The sequence below is a fragment of the Crocuta crocuta genome, unplaced genomic scaffold (assembly GCF_008692635.1).
Source record: "Crocuta crocuta isolate KB4526 unplaced genomic scaffold, BGI_CrCroc_1.0 scaffold345, whole genome shotgun sequence".
NCBI classification, from domain to species: domain Eukaryota; kingdom Metazoa; phylum Chordata; class Mammalia; order Carnivora; family Hyaenidae; genus Crocuta; species Crocuta crocuta.
Genome location: NW_027527574.1, coordinates 3,282,515 through 3,303,081, shown reverse-complemented (window position 1 = coordinate 3,303,081; position 20,567 = coordinate 3,282,515). Strand labels below are relative to the sequence as shown.

General features: G+C 39.8%; 1 protein-coding gene across 1 annotated transcript in view; it reads right to left on the bottom strand.

The window, feature by feature from the left end:
• Positions 1-20,567, bottom strand: part of DCLK2 (doublecortin like kinase 2) — a gene marked incomplete at its 5' end in the record, with an annotated part of 150,975 nt that overhangs the window by 14,389 nt on the left and 116,019 nt on the right. The window contains 7 exons of the mRNA XM_077770593.1: positions 1,600-1,677; positions 2,102-2,235; positions 8,662-8,808; positions 9,038-9,157; positions 16,513-16,570; positions 18,657-18,765; positions 19,593-19,668. Coding sequence (XP_077626719.1) covers positions 1,600-1,677; positions 2,102-2,235; positions 8,662-8,808; positions 9,038-9,157; positions 16,513-16,570; positions 18,657-18,765; positions 19,593-19,668 — 722 coding nt within the window. The remainder of the gene's footprint in view (positions 1-1,599; positions 1,678-2,101; positions 2,236-8,661; positions 8,809-9,037; positions 9,158-16,512; positions 16,571-18,656; positions 18,766-19,592; positions 19,669-20,567) is intronic.

Sequence of the window (20,567 nt, the reverse complement as noted above, 5' to 3'; positions counted from 1 at the left end):
GGCATGTGAATGACGACACACTCAACCATCAAGTCCCAATTAGCTAGCCCAGATTAGAAGAACTGCCCAATCAATCCACAGAATTGAGTGATAGCTCTAATATTTAAAGTAGTTAAATGTCAGCAAAAGCTGGCCAATAGTGCAGTAATCCTATGGTCTGTGTAATCCACCTAAGCAACGGCCTTGAAGGAAGACTTTGATTTGACAGCCAGATATAGAGCTTCCTACCTGCAGAAACCCAATCCCCGCTGCAAGGACAAGGTCCCACTCAAATGCTCTACCTTTCATTTAACCTTTATTATTTCCTCAAATAAGCATACCCTCATACTCAATTTATTCTTCTTGATCAAAATTCTGGTGATGGGTGTCTTTACCCTATAAGGGTCTCAAAAGTAGAAAACTGACATCTCTGTGTCGCTCTTGTGTTTACTGTAATGTCAATAAAAAGAAAACTTGTTCAAATCAACTGAAAAATTGATCATTTNGAGCACTGGGTGTTATATGGAAACCAACTTGACAAACTATTTGTAAATTAAAAAAAATAAGAAAAATTGATCATTTAAAAAAGATATACCCCTTTCAACTTTTCTGCAGGTTTGAAAGCTTTAAAATAAAACGTTGGGGAGAGATGGCGAATTAAGTGTATTGAACTTATTGACCAAATACACCACCATAAATACGACATCAAAGAATATGCTTTGTTTACCATTTGATCCCTGACACCTAGAATAGTGCCTGGCACACAGTAGCTACTCAACAGTAGTTGTAAAATGAACAAAACGAGAGACTAAAGTGAAAAGAGAGCTCAAGAAGATGCATAAGAAAATCAAACTTGCATCATTAGATGGACTTCTACTTCCAAGTCATTAATTTGCTCCAAAGAGGAATATGGGACAGATCACAAGACCTTCTGGTCAAAGCTCTGCACTCTCGCAAGTCCACACTCCTGGGGTACTGGGTGTGCTCTGTGCCTGTGTGTGTGGCCACCTCTGCTCCCCCTGCCCCACCCCTGGTGAGATACATGATTACCAACAGTCAGTCTCTGTTCCCAGGCCTACTTATGCTGAAAGTATTTGTAATTCTACTTCACTAAATATTATGTGAATAGACAGAATTAATTTTAAAAAAAGAAGAGTTAACTGTTTCTATGAGAACTAGGTTGAAAGCTTTGGAAAGTGAGTTGTTAAAAAAAAAAAATGTGCTGTCAAATTAAATAGGAGAAATGACTATTAAGAACTGTAAAGGGTTTGTTTACCTAGAAGGATCAGACTGCTTCATAAGGATCTTTACCTCTCACTTCCTTTGAAAAAGACCGAGAATGGATATTGCAGACACTGGACAATAGGTGTGTTTTACAGAAGAGTGCCCACAAGAAATTCAGAGGACTATATACCAAGCCTCATATCAAAAGTGTGGTCAAGGAATATCCATTTATAGGTTGTAAATTAAGAAAAAAAGTGAAAGGTACATTTATATAATTTTTAACTGACATTTTTATTGACCAGTTCCTCGTCCTCATTGCCAGGATGACAATGTCTGCTTCCTGACCAAAGGGAGAGAGTATACAATTCAGATATTGTTACTCAAACAGCCACTGACCTTCGGAATGGTGGGAATCCACAGAGAAGTATGTATGTGATCACGCCTGCTGCCCAAATGTCCACCTTCAGGCCATAGCTGGGAAAACAAAGTGGGTGGAAGGAAGAATTAATGATATTACTCCCAGGGACCCTCCACATTACTGGAGCAGTTGCCTTTGTTTGTTATGACAAAGGGCTTCGTCAGTGTCAAACTGCTCATTTCACACAGAGGAATTAACTACCCTTTGGACAGGGGCATCTACTTTTCTCTGGAGCTAACCACAATACTGGGGATTGTTGAGGTATTTCTAAGACTGACCCTGGGACAAAAGTCCAGGCCTAGAGCTCTTGGACACAGATACACACACCTGAGTTTCTGAGATCAAAGTCATGGTGCAGGTAATGGTCTCTCCCACCCTCCACCTTCCTAGGAGGTATGTGAATACACCGGAGCCAGAGCAGCAAAACACACCTTTTTCCACCAAACTTTAAGTACTAACTAAAGCCACCAGGAGTCTTACCCAGTTTCAGCAATTATTTCTGGAGCCACATATGTTGGTGTGCCACAGACTGTGTACAAAGGGCCTTCCACCACAGTGGCCAGACCAAAGTCTCCCAGCTTCAAGGACTTGGTGCCGTCAGGATATTCACACACCTGGAACAGAAACCAGCCAATAATCAGAAGTAGTTTCTTTTCTCAACAATTCCAAATGGGCCCTTGAAATTAGGTAGAAACAACATTTATCAATAAACTAAAAAAAAAAAAAAAAAAAACTCACCTGTGATAATAACACAATGATTTACTTCTGATGCTCTAAAGCTCTAAGTAAGGTTTTTCTTTAGAGATTTTGCATGCTTATGTGAAATATGGAAGACAGTATCTTCCCTCTTTGTAAAAAGTTCCTTATCTTGGGGTATCTGGATGGCTCAGTTGGTTAAGTGCCTGACTTCAGCTCAGGTCATGATCTCACAGCTTGTGAGTTCAAGCCCCGCTTCAGGCTCTGTGCTGACAGTATGGAGCCTGCTTGGGTGGGTCTGTCTGTCTGTCTGTCTCTAAAAATAAATAAATAAATAAATAACTTTTTTAAAAAAGCTCCTTATCTAAGAGTATAATGAATATGTGTGCATGCTGGCACAGCAGTTAGGGGTGTAGGTAGCTGCTTACCCAGTGTGGCCTAAAAGGCAGGAAATGGACCTTTACTACATCCTCACTGTGTGAAGTGAGACTCAGAAATGGTGTTTATTAAGTGTCCACTAAAACCTTTTCATGTTTAGTTTAGAAAATAAAATCAAGACTTGTTCTCTGAACAGTGATGAATATAAATATTACATAAGGGAAAACTTTGGAAGTTTGGAAAGAAAATAAACTTTGGGATCCAACTGCCTGAACCTGAATAACCTCCATTCATTTTCTGGTTGAGTGACCTTTGAAAGGCACCCTGTGTACATGTCTTCACCTGTGAAGTGGGATGAGATGAGTCCCTAACTCATGGGGTTGGTATGAAGAGACCAAGCTCAGATCAGGGCTCAATGAATGTTCCTACTTTTTCCCAGAATGACTGGCTGATTAGATCAAATAATTATCATATTGGAAATGGTTTAACAATGCTGGTGAAGATCTGAATGCTTTTTGCTTCACAGATCTTCCTAGAAAACATTTCAGCAACATGTAAATTTCTTTAAATTATTTATAAGCCTTGATCCAGTAAATCTACTTCTAAGAACTAACCCTAAGGGAATAGAGATGAACCCAAAGGTTACACACAAAGCCACTAATCTAAGAATTTATCTTCGTTTTTAAAAAGTGGAAGGAACATAAATGGCTAACAGGACAATGACTTCATCAATCATGGACCATTCATATAATAAAATTCTATGCAGTCACTAATAAGCACATTTCAAATAAGTATTAATCCTATGGAAAATAGTCACTATATTACATAAAAAGAATATTCAAAATTATATATTCACTGTAATACACCCAAATTTTCAGTTTCTTTCTAGGTGGTAACACCAAAGATTACTTTAGCTTTCTTCTGTATACTTTCCTCTCGTTTCCAAAATGTTTACAATGAACATGTGCTGGTTCTATAATCAGGAAAATTAATTTTATTCTTAAGCAAATTCTGCTTTGGGAATAAAAGTCTGAAAGTTACATTCTAAATAGAAGGTTTTTAGATTTAACTATGTAATCTTAACCTACTCATCTCTTGGATGTCCATTCTAAAAACAGTGAATTTCAGAGAAGAGTAACTTCAGAGAACTAATCTATACTGATGTAATGTCTTTCTCTATTTTTATATTTTAGTCATATTTAGTTTCCTTTTCCTCACATTTTACTACAAACTGAACCAGTTTCTCCCCCAAGCCACTACTTACTAAAGGATGAAAGATTTAGAAAATTATGCTTTTTCAAGATAAGCATGTTAACAACATTGTCCATTAATCTGATTCTCAGCGAGGGGGAGTGATTTATACAGACATCATTAAAAAGCATCAAGAATCTCAGGGCTCCATTAAAAGGCAGGATACTGAAATGCCTTCCTTACCTGTGATGCCCTCATCAGGTGAAGAATGTTTTTCACCTTAGTATTTAATAACTGCTTCCACATTTATGTACTAAGTATACATCCCAAACACACATCTTTATGACTTTCAAGTTTCATGGGAGTAATGGTGAGGCTGCTGAGTCCCTCACAGATATTTATCATTCTGAGTCAGCCACAACTCAGCAGAGGAATAGTCAAAGCTACTAATGATTTAGCCTAAAGCAACAGAAACCAGGTTTTCAGTCATGCCAGGGTCTAAGGACGACCTTCCATCCATTATGTTTAATGTAAACATTAACGAGAACAATCCGATATAGAGAATTACAGTTAGAATTTATGACGCATTTACTGAAACGCAGACTTCACAAATTCCCTAAGTAATTGCAGTGATAAGAACATTCTAAGCAACATTATAATTTTAAATGTCTATATCATGAAAGTAAAAAGAAAGAGTTTTATTAATGTCATTGTTATTTTGTTTTTACAACTTTAAAATATACTCATTAGGTACATTTTTTGAAAAATAGTGTTTACTTTAGACATGCAATTTAGGGATGCCTAGGGGTATTTGAGGGTTGCTATGGGCACTCAGAAGTCCCTGAAGCCCCATTTCTCATATCCCCTGTAAGGAATTCAGAGTCAGATGCAGGAGCATAAATAGAAAGGTACTGAACAGTTTATAATCACTGAATTATGTCTGGGCAACTGTCACTCCTTGGCTAAACATCTAAAGAGAAGTATCATAAGGAGCAGACAAGCCTGAAATAATATTTTATTTGATTCGTTTCTCCCCAGTGCTAGACACAGAGGCAAATATATGAAAGATAATATGAGCAAATTTCAAATCTTAGCTGGAGATTCTCTTCAAAGCAGGAAAAAATATCTATAAATCTACACCTATAGACACACATTTATACACTGCTTTAAGAGAATGGCATGGACATATAAACACATATGGCTTTGCTTTAAGAGCCTGATTTTAAGAAAGAGGTGAACAAATGCATCAGGACCCCAGAGAAAGGCCTTCTGTTCTGGCAATGTGCTCAGTTCTCTCCCCAGTTACTGACATCCTCAAAAACTCTAGAAATGCCAACATCTTCCCACACATTAGCTCTAATGGACCTCAGGGTCACCCCCCTGGGGTGATTAGAAAAATAACTGTTACCTCTGTTTTACAGATGAGGAAACTGAGGCACAGAGAACTCAAGTTACTAGTAGCTACCAAGAGGGGATTCCAACCCAAACCATTCCCATCCCTCCGCACCATCCTGCAACAGATTCTGTGTCTGAAAGTGAGAGACTAGGCCTGGTGGAACCCTGGCTGCAGCCTGCACCCCCACGCAGATTCTGAGTGAATTTAAGCAATCACAACTGTGAGAACTCCAGCCCTGTGGTGTTCAAATGCCCCACCACAAGCTGAGAGACGCTGTGTCAAAAGTTGCGCCCGGAATGCAAAAGTTAAAAATGTGAGGAATGCAGATCCCACGTACAGAGTAAACGCTGCGTGTTCTCTAAATAAAATGTCAACATAATGATTTAGAAGGGCTTCAAATAGGAGAAACCAGCCCTCTTCTCTCCTCGGTCTCCAGAACTCCCGGAAAAGCAGAATTTATCACTGGTCTCTCATAGTTACGTCTGACAGGGCACCGCCAGGCTGTAACTCACAGCATTAATGGCCACCCCAGTGCTCCCTGACACGCCGACCCATACATCTCTGCTGGCAGTGTTTTAAATTATGACCCCACTACCGGAGAAGGGGATGCAAATCAGATGTCTGAATGCTCTGCTGTTTAAAAATGGAATTTGTTTTTAAAGTAGGGAGAAGCTGATGGTCACTCTGTGTACTTATGTCTAGTGCCTCGATGGCACTTTCTCATCCTAGGGCAATGCCGACCTACTGACTCAATCTAGACTCTGCAGAGTGGTCTAGTTCAGTTTTTGATGGCAGGTATATATTTTACTTAGATATGTGCAGCTAAGGTTTCCAAAGCCTGACCCTTTTATAGCACACATTAGCCTCATCCAGACATCAGTTTTATCATCCTCCTTCTCTCCCCTTTGGGTAGTAGAGTGGGGCTGGTGCAGGTCTTGAAGAGGGGTGAAGACTCATCTAGGGCAAGTTAGACTGCACAAGGAAGTTGGTTCCAATCTCCTGGTTACACTCTGAGACATGTCATCTTGGAGACACCAATCTCCATCCTATTATCTTCCTTTGATGTGTGACAAAAGGATGAGGGATCTGATTCTGAGACTCACAATACACACTGTGAGTAAAAAAGAGAAGACATGAGAGGGGAGAGTGGAATCCGTGATCTGGGAAATGGACACTCCCTGGTTACAGGCAAGTTCGCTAATGCCGCAGTCACCTTCCTCACAGGGCCTCGTCATTCAAAGCTGCAGTATGGGTTGGCTAAACAGAAACCAATTATCCCTGGAGATGTGTGGCTCTGTTATTTTCAGAAAATATCAGTACGTGCAGCCACCAGGGTGAGGTGCGCCATGGACAGCAGGGAGAAATGAAGGAGGCATCCTCTTTAATACCATGACATTTAGGTCTGGCCACCACCAGAGAAGGCCCTGTCACCTTTGTGAAGCCCCTGGACAACCTCAGTCACATAGTGAGGAGCCTGGGCCTGAAAGACACGGGAAGGTCATAATGGGTGAGAAGACAGTTTTGAGGTGAAAACACCATATTCTCACTTCTATCTTGAGGTCCAGTCCTCCTTAGAGATCATAAAACCAAGCCCATGACACATCCTGTTTTACAGAGAAAGGATATTTATTTTCATAATAGGAAAATCTAGACCTGGAACACAATTCCTCAAGGCAGAAGACAGAAAGGAAAAAACTCACATACTTATAAATGGGATACTCAAATGATATTATCAAAAGGGGAAAATGGATATTCTGGATTAGCAGAAAGCCCTCAGGATGGCCTCAAAGTCTGAACATCAAGGCATATTCTTTTCTATAATTATTTGTATAGTACAAGTATGAGACAAGCTATAAAGACCTGTGTTTGAGTGAGTGCCCCTCTGCTAGCTAGCTAAGTGACTGTCGATGGTCAGACAACAACCATTTACTTCACATCCACCATGTGCTTTCTTGAAACTGTCCAAGGCACTGACGATATAAAAATAATCAAGACACAGACCTTACCCCTAATGGTGCTCACCTACAGAAGGAAACACACAAGCACATGATAAACTCACCACACCAGGGAATGTACAGTAGAAACTAGAGGTGGCCATGATTGACTCTGCCAGGGAGTCAGGAATGATGTCAAAGAAGACCTGCCTTTTACTCAGTGCCTTATAAGATGAACATGTTTGCCACATCACTGGGAGAGAGGACATTTGAAAGTAGACCAGTATGGAAATAAGCAATGATATATAATGGTGTCGATAAAGTTAAGTCTTAACTAATGAGTGGGGACAGGAAAATCTGGGTTTGTATTATCATGATATAAAATACTCAGATAACCTCACCTAAGTAGTAATGATGAAGATACTCAGCCTGGAAAGGTAGAAATAGAGAAAAAACAGTCTTATGTGTATTTGGGGGGAATATGTGAAGAAGTCCCTAATCAGCTTCTCTAAAATTCCTGGACACAAAGATTGGCCCAATTAGTGTGGACACAAAGATTGGCCCAATTAGTAAGCTGTGTTTATTAAGGCCATCATGGTGGTGTGCTAAATAGGACATGAAGGTGAGTGTCACTCTGGCCAGATGGGTGGGGAAGGGTGGGTAACAGGAGAAGTGACTGGAAAGGTAAATTGGGACCAGATTATGAAGCTCTCCAAGTGCCACAGACTTTTTCTGTAGATCAGTGGGACAAATGAGACTTTTAAGCAAGAAAAATCAACATCTGAGTCTCAATTTCTGTACCTGTGAAGCTGAGATAAATGGACTAAATTATTTCCAAAGTTGTGTTCTGCATGTAAACAAACTGTCACACTTTACTTCTGTCTCCTATAAGCTTCTCATTCTATCTCTGATTTATTCTACAGAATTTTTGCCTCATAAAATAATTTTTTCTCACCTTTCTTTAGTCAGTACCATCAATCAAAACATAAATGAAAACCTATCACGCCTGGATAGCTCAATCTGTTAAGCATCCAACTCTTGGTTTCGGGTCAGGTCATGATCTCACAGTTCATGGGTTCAAGCCCCACATCGGGCTCTGGGCTGTCAGTGTGGAGCCTACTTGGGATTCTCTGTCTTCCTCTCTCTCTCTGTCCCTACCTTGCTTACACTCTCTCTCTCAAAATAAATAAACTTTAAAAAAAACATAAATGGAAATGTGTTTTCTAATGTCTGATAAATAAATACAGAAATACATATCAATTCAAGAAATCCATTAATACTTTATGATCACTGACTTGAGTCATGCTGATTCTCCTAATTTAAATTCTCTCAGTCCCTTACTACAAGATTGGTATAGACTCTGAAATGATACTGTCTGCATGAGATCATGTCATCTTAAAGGAAGAGAGGCATGAACTGGAACAAAAAAAGCAGAGATGACGTACCAAGAGGTTCTCTGGCTTGATGTCTCTGTGCACAATGCTGAGGCCATGAAGATACCTGAGGGCGTTGGCCAGGTTGTACACCATCGCACTACCATCTCTCTCAGTGTACTTGGTTGAAGAGGTAATTGCATCAAAGAGATCTCCACCCTAATGGACATATAAAAAAAACATAGCAAAATGTCAATAGTGACAGTCCTGTGAGAGTAACAAAGAAGGTTCATCAGCCTGGAGCAAATGAAAAAATGACTTAAGTGCCATGAAAAATGATGATAAATGATGAAAGTTTCAAGGTAGTAAAACATTTTTCCAATTAGGTCCTTCAAGAATATGATAAGTCTTGGGATTTGGCACCAATGAAATCTCTTCATCCTCTTACTTTGACCAATTCCATCACCAGGAAGAGCTCAGTAGCTGTTTCCATTTCCTCAACCAGCATGATGATATTTGGATGCTTCACCCTGCGCAGGATTGACACTTCATTCTCAATCAGGTGCTCCTGTCAAAGGAAGGGGTTAGAGACGTGGGTCAGAAACCACAGAACCATCTGCCTGATTTCTACATCCTGGAGACTGCACAGTGTAGACTGGATGCCAAGGGAAGCAAACCAAACCCTAGCCAAGCTGGTTCCACAGGGACAGGACAAGCCAGCATGACATGTCATTGTCACCAACAAAAAGGGACTGACATCCTTCAAAATGTCCCTTGAAAGGGCTCAGTGGTGCTGCCCTGGCACATAAAACACACTGCCTTCTCATCTCTTCAACACCTTAAGAGGTCATGATGCTGAAAGCTTGGGCACACAGCACTGTGCTTTGTGATTCAGCTGGAACCATTTTTTTTTAATCTGACTATAACACTCAAAACTAAGATCAAGTATGAAAGGACATTTGCAAGCACAGGAAATAAAACTTGAGCATTAAGTTATTTTGTTATTTTTAAACCATTATTAATATGAATTTGAGTTTCATGTTGAAATTTACAAAAAAAAATTTTTTTCCTCTATGGCTGGATGTGGAATCATTCCCCAGAAGGATGTTCCATATCATCTTGTATTTCAGAAACCAGGAAACAGAGAACCACAGGGACCACAGTTCTCATTTTATTTCTAAACACTTCCCTAAAAATACTACCTGATTATCAATCCTGGTGAGTCATGCATCCAAGATGAGCAGCTATAGAAAAATGTTTATCCATGGCATTAAGGAATTATTCTCAGTATACCAACCATGAATCATGAACAACCATTGTTTGACTTTATTATGAGACATGGAAATGTGTCAGTAATACCACATTTGTTGATCCTTAGTAGCTATAATAATGAATTAATCTGAATTGAGGGTATGCTCTGTAAAATTAACTAACTGCCCTGACATATTCTAATTTTTCAAATGTAACCTATACCTAAAACTTACTGTATACAAGGTATCATTTGCTACCTAAATACACACACATGTATACATCCATATGTGTGTATGTCCCTCATATCATCCCTTTTGCCTGTGCCATCATGAATCTCAGAACCAAATTTAGTGTCCACTGCAGCAGTAAGATAATTATCCCTAGGTCAAGGTGTCATTTAGGTTCTTGTCTTATCTTCACACATCCAAGTGTACATATGGTTTTACTCTAAGCCACCTCAAATACTCTGACAATAGATGAAGTATACAATGTAACAAAAGCATAGCATCCACAGAAAATGTGTGCTAGCTCCCGCATATGTGGACCGTTTCCTGAGCATTGAATGTCCCATGCTTGTGCAAGTAATCACTCAGTCCATGTTGGCAAGTGACAGTGCAAAAAAGTAGGAAAAGAACCAACTTTTACTAGGAATCTAGTCACTATTTGTCAGTCACTTTGCAAAGAAAGTACTTGTGTAATGTCTTAACACTTTATCCTTAGAACAGCTTTTGAGGGAAATGCAAACCTCGGTTTCTGACATCCAAAGCCCACATTTTTGTACTAAACAACATCACCTTTATTGTTGTCTTAATTATTATTTTTTAAGTAGGCTCCATGCACAGTGCAGAGCCCAACACGGGGCTTGAACTCACAACCCTGAGAACAAGACCTGAGCTGAGATCAAGAGTCAGACACTCAATCCACTGAGCCACCCAGGTGCCCCACAAGATCTAACCTCTTAAGAAGGAATGCTTCAGTAAAAGTAGGAATTTTTCAAAGTGAAAATGACAGTTGCAAAGCTGAAAATACTTGATTCATTGAAGAGATAGAAACTAGAGGTAGTATTACACTAAGTTGCGGGGTCAGGGCAGAGCCACACTAGGCTTTGTGCAGGGAGGAGAATCTGTAACACTTAATGAGCAGGGGTGGGAAGTCTATGCCCAGCAGGGGACTCAGCAAATGTTCCCAAATCTCCAGGAAGAATAGTGGTTACAGGACTCTAGTGCACCATGGCTGGGAGGCTGGAAACAGGGCCTCCTGTTTCCAAACTCCTCTGTCTACATTACGGAGCCACAGCACAACGCAGCAGACAGTGCCCTGGTCCCTCCCAAGGGAGGCAGCTCTACCGCCAACTCCTTGTGGACACAGAAACAAAGACTCAGCAAACAAACACTCCACATTTGTTCACTTACTTGGAGGCCTTTGGATCATCTGGGCCAGCCTTGTCCTTTATAACACTAACAAGCAGAGTTAGATGTACTTTTGTGAAAATGCAAAGTCGAGCAAATGCACTTAATTCTCTCTACGTGAAGCCAAGACGACAGGAGTTACTACCACTGCAGTAAGAGAGGCGTTTTGTTTTCAAGCTAAACGGATCTATGGCTTCAGTTCTCCCAAGTTGGAAGAGTCCATAAATTTACCTCTATTCAGGGGCTCTGTTAATGATGCTAATTTACAGTGACATATGTAAAATAATCCCTGTTAGAGTACCCCAGGAGCTCTCTCGAACTGGAGTTAAAATAAGATGTCTACCACCTAAGGAGACTACACTTTTCAAAAGTTATCTTTTTCAATAAAGGGCTCAAAAGAAAGTCTTATTGGGAACTTTCTGTATCCTGGATCCTCCCCGAGGACCACCGGCAGTGTTACATTGGAAATACTGAGCAAGTCCTGCAACATTCTCTCCACCACTATGTGTTATCTCAGCTTCCAGCACTCTCCTCCACAATGGCTTGTATTCTAAGCACACAGTGAATGTTTCTGTTGGAATGTGGGAGATGTTAGACTTTGTCTCCCAACCTCTGAACTGTGACTGTAAAACTGTCTAGGAACAATCCACTTTTTAAACTAATCATCATCAGAAGCAAAACAAAAGTAGTCCATAAAAATCTTTCCAAATGTTATCTTCCTATTTCTTAGGCAACTCACATGTAATCTTTCTTTATAATATGTAAACTCTATAGATTACATTTGCCAGGAAGAAAAAAAAAATCTCTGAATACAATATGAATGTCACTTTTATCTTGAACTGCAGTGAACTTACATTATTCAGCCATCTACCATTATTCACGTTAAGTGATTCAGGATTCTAACTCCAAATAATTTACATATGAATCATTTTGTGGCAGTGTTCCATGGTTCTGAGAGTAAATAACAAAGAAAACTGCTAACTTGGCAAAGGATACACCTTATCTGTGGCTGTGGTTGTTTTTAATGGGGGGGGGGGGGAGCTGGAGAGAGAAATGGATTGGGGAATAAACAACTCTCCCAAAACAGACTCATCATCTTTTCTCCACCCACTCCAGCCACACAAAGCGGTCCTTTCCTTCTGTGCCCTCTGTCTCACTGAATGAACCTGGCTGTCCATGTCAGACAGGGATCCCCACGCCCTTCCCTCATCCCCTAGCACAGCCCATCAATCCCCAATCCCTGCCAGGAGACCTTCTCAACAGCCTCCGAATCCATCCATTTACCTCTATCCCTATTACCAATCTCTCACCTGGACCTCCAGAAATTTGCACAGGTTTCTCTTTCTGGAATTCCCAACCCCTCCACTCCTTAGGGGAACTCCTATGTATTCCTCAGGTCCAGATTAGACCTCACCTTCTCTAAATAGCCTCCCCTGCTCAACCATGGCTGGGTTAAGCACCCTTCTTACTTCCCTCAGTGCCTCCTGTGCTTGTTCCAACCACTGCTCTCACCCTGCTGCCTGGATGCTTCTGTTCACCTTGCTTTCCTGCAACCACTATAGTTCTGAAGTGCCTGAGTGAGTGAATAAATATACCACACATTGCTCTTGGCCAACAGTGCCTTTCCAGCTGGTATCCACATTGCTTAATGAGTATCACTGAGGATAATACAATAAGAGAGAGAAAAAGTTTAAATCACCCCATGTAATTTCCATGGTAGATGTATGGAGTGGACTGAATGATGGCCACCCAAAGATATCAAGGCCTAACCCCTGGAACTTGTGAATAGTACCTTATTTGGAGAAAGGGTCTTTATAGATGTAAGGATTCCACAATGAGGGGATAACTCTGAACTATCAAGGTACCATCACAATTGTCCTTATGAATGGAGGCAGAGTTCACAAACAAAAGAGGAAAAATAAACACACAGACAAGAAAGTGATGTGAAGACAAGAGGCAGAGGTTGAAGTGATGTGGCCACAAGCCAAGGAATGCCATCAGCCACCAGAAGCCACTCAGAGTCAAAGAACAGATTCTCCTCTAGAACTCCAGAGGGAGTATGGATTTCACACTTCTGGGCCCCAGAATTGTGAGAGAATAAATTCCTGCTTTAATAAGCCACCAAGATATGTAATTTATTCCAATAGCCTCAGGAAGCTAATACAATATACATTCGGGTTTACACTGTGCTTGGTTCCATTATATGTAGATAATGAATGCACAACTGGGGGAAGCAAAGGATGTATCACTTCTAAGCACCATAACAGAAAGCTCAGAGCTTCGTACCCTATGTGGATTTAATAAATAACCATTTAGAATGAGTATTATTTAGAAAATTAGATATGGAAGAATTCTTAAATTTACAAACATCACAGCCTTCCAACAGCCTTCATAAATCTAGCCCCACAGCAGAGCTTGCAATAATCTCCTACTTAGAAGCACCTAACATGCTTTCCGTCCTCTGGGCCTTTGCTCAGGTCGTGCTGGCTACCTGGAAGCCTTTGCTTTCATTACTGCCTATTGAAATCCTACCCAGTGCTCAATGACCAGCTCAAATGCTTACTCTATGGCTTCTTCACTGATCACCTAACTTCTCTCTCATGTGCTACCTCCAAACTCCCCTTATATTCTCTGCAGAACTGGGATTAATTTATATAGCATACACACACACACACACACACACACGCTATTTAACCTTCTTCCTAGCAGTGTCTTTCACACACATTAAATTTTAGCAAAATGAGCCATCTAATAATGTATATGTAAATTACAGATGGGCAAATAGAAGGCCAGAAAGGTTAAAAACCTTTTTCTCAGGTTCTTATTACATGAACAAGTGAATAAATTGAACTTGGATACGGAACATGACAGACTGCCTAATATATAGGCTATGGAACCAATTGGCACAAAATTCCAATCACTGTTCTGCCTATGTGTGACTTTGAGAAAGCTATTTAATCTGAATCTCCTTTTATCGGTGAAACTGTGTATCTTGTTGAGCAAATCATTAAAGGTAATGCGCAAAATTCTTTTATGTCCAAGCTTGGGCATATCATTTTCAACATTATTAATTTTTCTGTATACAACTCACAAAGCAGAGGTAACCAACAATACCACAGAATAGTAGCTAATTCCGCTATACTGCCCCCTAAATTTTTTTTTAGTGGTTGAGTCTTTTTTTTTTTAATGTTTCACTATTTTATTTTTTGAGAGAGAAACACGGACCGGGGGGAGGGGGAGGGGGCAAAGAGAGAGGGAGACACAGAATCTGAAGCAGGCTCCAGGCTCTGAGCTGTCAGCACAGAGCCAGGCACAGGGCTTGAACTCACAAAACACGAGATCATGACCTGAGCTGAAGTTGGATGCTCAACCAACTGAGCCACTCAGGTGCCCCTACTGTCCCCTAAATTTTGTTTTTAAAAACAAATTGTCAGGGGCGCCTGGGTGGCTTAGTCGGTTAAGTGTCTGACTTTCACTCAGGTCATGATCTCGCGGTTCTGACTTTCACTCAGGTCATGATCTCGCGGTTTGTGGGTTCGAGCCCCGCGTCGGGCTCTGTGCTGACTGCCAGCTCAGAGCCTGGAGCCTGTTTCAGTCTGTGACTCCCTCTCTCTTTGACCCTCCCCTGCTCACGCTGTCTCCCTCTCTCTCCTGGAAATAAATAAAACATTAAAAAAAAAATTGTCTATACCATTTTTTTCTAAAATAATAAATGTGGCATTTTGCAAAGTCTCAGCTTCCTAAGCTGTCACAGTGTGGTTAAAAAAAAAAGTTATGACAAATGTGTCTTTTGCCTTTCTGAAACTTCATCATATTTTAAGTTTTTTGTTAAAAAACAATTTTATAGAATCCAATGAAGACTAGTTTAGGAGTTCGATAAATACAACATCACTACTATCACTTCAAATTCTCCTAATTATAAATTCTGAATTCCTGTGGCATATTAATGTTAACAGTTAAAATGTGTTAAATTCTTATATACTGCTACTTCTCTACATGTTTTCCATACCTCAATTCAGTTAATATTCATGATAACCTTGTTTCTTAGATATTATTAACAACCACATTTTAGAGATTACATAACTTTTCCAAGATAATATAACAAAAAGAAGCAGAACCAGGACTAAACTTTAGACAATCTGGCACTAGAACAGCACTGTTCAACAGAAATATAATGTGATCCATACATACAAATCTAATTTTTCTCATATCCCCATTATGAAATGTAAAAGGAAACAGATAAAACTAGTAACTTGTATAACCCAATATATCCAAAGTATTATTGTTTCAACATGCAATCAAATACAAAAGATATAATGAGGTACTACATTCTTTTTTCTAAGTCTTTGGAAAATCTACCATGTATTTTACATCTACATTTCAGTTCAGACTAGCCACATTTCAGATAGCCACATGTGTTGGAGAGTGAGTTCTAGAGCCTTGCTCTCTTAAATGCTATGCTACCAGAAAGTAATCTAAAAAGGTCTGTCATCCCTGTTATAGAATAATTAATTTTTCAAACATAATTAACTTAGAATACTCCAGCAGCATTTCATCATTTGATCTTNAACTATCTTCCCAAAGGTAGAGTTAGGGTCTCCCTCAGGGGCAGAGGACAGATTGGTTCCTGACCATGATAATAAAAATAAAGTTCTCCCCTGGGTCAAGATTTGGACAAGTTTTCTAGGAGCCCCTTCATAAGACTGGGGGTTTACTAAGCTTGGGGACCCTCAACTGTGATGGAAACATTTTGTGTGCACAGCAACTGCCGTGGCCCTTCCGCATCACTTCTATGGGATTTGGGGGCCAAGGGGAACCAAAGCCACCTCTTGTGCCATGAGTACTGAAGTCTTTTGTCACTGACCCAGCAATCTGGTGTCTTCTGCCAGAATCCATACAGCTAGCAGACTAATTTGTTAGTTTGAAAGCAAGGTAAAGTCTTAGACTCGTTATGGTTCATGATACATCTTTTGAGCACTGCTGGGTTGGAAATAGGCGTCTCCCAAAGAAGAGAATTTACATTTTCGAAAGCTAGGACCATGTGAACTCAATTTACTGTTTTAGGATTAAAGTTTTTTAACAATGACAGGACCCCTCCCCCCCAAAAAAAAAAACAAAAACAAAAACCCAGCTTGATAGTACTTCCACCGTTTTGATCAGTGGCCTATTCCTGTTAAGGCCTTGCCAACGTCCACATAAACCCCAGCAAACACCTCACCAAGGTTTCTCAGTTTCTTTCACACAAAATTTATGTATACTGTACCTTTCCACAACACTTGGCTTTGTCTATAATCTTCAGGGCAAATTCCTTTCCAGTGGACCTATGTAACAATCAGAGAAAGGCAATTTAAAGATACAAATAAAGATACAATCATTCCTGATTTTCCTCTACAGCACAAATTCAGGAAAGAAGGGCTGGCTTCCTCCTCTGCACATCAGGAGTAATGTTGAGTGGGGTCAGGGAGAAAGGTACCAAAAAAAGAAAAAAAATCCAAAGCCATCCTGTCAATCTCCTTTTATAAATATTAATAATTATAGTATTATTAAATAACTCACATATTAAAAGTACTTATGTTGTACCAGAGCTGGACAAGAAACTTTTTCCATACTAAAACTCCAAAATAGTTCTCTTAGGAGGCAGAATAAAATTAAGAAAAGTGAATCAAAGTAACTGAAAACTTTCTATTAATGAAACTTTCTATTATCAATATATCTTTACATTAATCTATCAATGATTAAAAAGCCCTAGACTTTCAATATCTATTTCTCAGCAAAAACTCCATCTGGTACCATTTTACCCATACCTTTAAATGCTTATATCTGGTAGTAAAGAGACCGATCATTTACTTGGACACACAAATGTTGATGTTGTTATTTAACTTTTAATCATCTTTAACATAATTTAACCTGAACATGCCAAAAAATTTCTTGTAGAATAGGAAAACACTTCAACAAAAAATACAGCAGTATTTGGAATATATTATTCTCTCAAGTACAGCTGTTTTTGCCACATAGTCATAGTACACACTGCTTACACTGACCTTAAAAGAGTAACTTTCATTTAAATTACTCAAACTTGGATTCAGATTTTTTTCTTTAAATTTTTTTAATGTTTTATTTATTTCTGAGAGAGACAGAGACAGCATGAGCAGGGGAGGGTCAGAGAGAGAGGGAGACACAGAATCCGAAACAGGCTCCAGGCTCTGAGCTAGCTGCCAGCACAGAGCCCGATGCGGGGCTCGAACCCACAAACCGTGAGATCATGACCTGAGCCGAAGTCGGACACTTAACCAACTGAGCCACCCAGGCGCCCCCGGATTCAGAGTTTTTAAATATTTTATTATTTTGAGAGAGAGAGAGAGAAAGAGAGAGAGAGAGAAAGAGAGCAAGTGAGAGTGCACACAAAAGCATGTGCAGGGGAGGGGCAAAGATAGAGGGAGAGAGAGTATCCCAAGCAGGAATTGTGGGGCTCCAAGTCAGGAACCATGAGATCATGACCTGAGCTGAAATCAAGACTCGGAGGCTTAACCAACTGAGTCACCCAGATATTCAGGACTCAGATTTCTAATGAGTCTTCAGAGGCTGTATTTTAGCTACTTAATTTGTTACCTGGAAGACAAGCTATACATCAGGGCTACGTCAAACAATGTAGAGGGCAGGGGAGCGTCCTCTACAAGGGGCACCAAAGCTTCACAGGAGACTGATGAAACTGAAAAGCTGTAGTTAATCTTTCTGGAAGATTCTCCACAAATAATAAAAAATTACCACTCAGAACAGGTTGGACATTGGCCTATAAACACAAAGACTAATCTGAGTCTTTTCCAGTTTTTATATTGTTTACAAAAGGCCTGGAATTTAAAATAATGGATTTCTTACCACTTGAGAATTTAAGACCTTAAACAAATTGAAGTTGAATAAGCAAAAATATAATTTTCATATAGGCAAAAGTTGGCTGACTCTGATCTTAACAGATTCAGAGCTCATGTTCCTGAACTACTAGTATAAGCAACTAAGTGTTAACAGAGGGCTAATGTGGGGTTTAAACTGGTTAATAATATAGGCATAGCATAGAGAACAGTGCCTAACACAGGTAAGTGCTATAGAATTTTTTTTTAAATGAATCTTATCCTTCCCTATTCCTCTCTGGCTCGTGGATGAGACCTGATAAGTCTCTTACCCCAACTGCATACAAAGCAAGTTTATATTCTGCATGTATACCTATATTTTTCGTGGACAAACTGCCAGGTGGGCTTACAAAGCAGCTGATCCTAACAGTAGACTTTTTCAGGAAGGGGGAAAAAGAGACTTCCCAGGAAGGCATATTATTCATTCATTCAGATAAGAATAAACTCCAAGGAAGAAATGTACGTGTAGGTGAATAAATGATTATCCTCACTACACACTCACCTGTCCATGCACTCTTTGACTACTGCAAAATTCCCATCACCAATAACCTTCCCAATTTTGTATTTCTCAAGAAGAGTAGATGATTCAGAGCACCTGTTTCCATTCACACCTGCACAAAAGGATAAATGCAAAGTCTAGCAAACACATCAGCATTTCATCTAGATTCCTATATATCCAGACAATAATAAATTGCAGTGAATTCATTTCTAAATCTATGGTGAACCATAAGAAAATTTCTAAGCATATTTTCTGAAGAGAACACCTGAATCACCAATTTACTTTTGACCTTGTTGTAGAATCCAAAACAAACATAATCAATATACCTAACAAAGCCCCCAGGCATCAGCTGAAATCAGTAAAAGGAAGTTTAACCTAAGCTTTGTAAACTTTTTTGTTAACACTCAAGAACGGGGGAAAGGGATGATAGCGGGGATTTGATCTTGGAAATTTTCAAGATTTCTCCTTAGGATTTTCCAGTAAAAAAATTCTACTCAGCTGGGATACCTGTGAAGGCTAACTCTGGCTCTATGTCTTCTGAAAAAAAGGCAGGGGAGAGGGAGAAGGACAAAGTAGTTACAGTGACTACTTTTACAATGCGTTCCCAGTGCCCTGCACATAGCAGACATCCAATGAAGAAACATACTTTTGCTACCTAACTGAGAGAATGTCTACGTGTAGGACTTGTGAGCAGACAGCTAAGGAAAAAAATAAGGAAGCCCAAGTGTAAAATCTGAAATTGGGTTAGCTTAATTAAAAACAAGGAAACTTTATATATCTTGCAGTGACTCCCACTCACTATGGCTCAATAGGCTAATTGGTGACATGATTACATCCCTGTTTAGGAAGATCATAATTTAGCACAGATGGGTTCTGGGTGGCCACCAAGTTCACATGGATGACTTCCTGTACAGAAGTAATAATCAGATTGAGGACTACCTTCAGGACTCATGCAACGACCAAGCTCAGGTCCACCATTTACATTGGAAGAAGATCTGCCATGTGCAGAAATCTGCTGAAAGAAGAGAGTGACCATTACTTATCAGGATAAATTTACAAATCTTTGACTAGCAAATCCTTAAAGAATAGAAGATGGTTATATTGTGCAAAAATATAATGACACAAAAAGAGAGGAGGCATCCCTTTCTCCTCATCTTTTCCATATATATATATATATATATATATATATATATATATATATATAAACACCATTAACATATTTGTTCCTTAAAGTATTTTCAGTTCAGACTGGATTTCAGGAAATTGACAGTATGTTACTCTCTTTGGTACTGTTTTACTTTTGACCTCAGTGGAATAAAGTAAACTATCATGGCACCAGAGCTGAATGAGGAACTATAGGTAATTCCAAGAAATGTTAGCACCGAGTCCCCAGATCCCACCACCACCCTGTGGCTGACCCCAGGGGTTCCTAAAGTGGAGCCCTTTTCCAAACTCTAGACCCATGCCTAGGACTGCACCACCTTCCAAACCCTCTGTGTCTTCAGGATCCAGAGTGTTGCCCTGGCTCAACCCTCATATTTACTGACACCAAGAAAGCAAGAATTCCTCCTAAGCATTTAAAAAACTTTTACTACTAAGAACTACAGGGAAATAAAAGATAAAACTAAAAGATAGGTTCCAACTCAGTGAAGCTGCAGTTCCCAGTCACAAAAATATCTGTAATTCTTAGAAGAATTGAAAAACTCATATTAGGGGCACCTGGGTGGCTCAGTCAGTTAAGCATCTGGCTTTTGACTATCGGCTCAGGCCATGATCTGACGGGTTCGTGGGTTCAAGCCCAGAGCCCGCTTGGGATTTTCTCTCCCTCTCTCTCTGCATTCCGCCCACCCCCCGCAACTCATGTGAACTCTCTGTCAAAATAAATAAAACTTAAAAAAGAAAAACTCATATGAT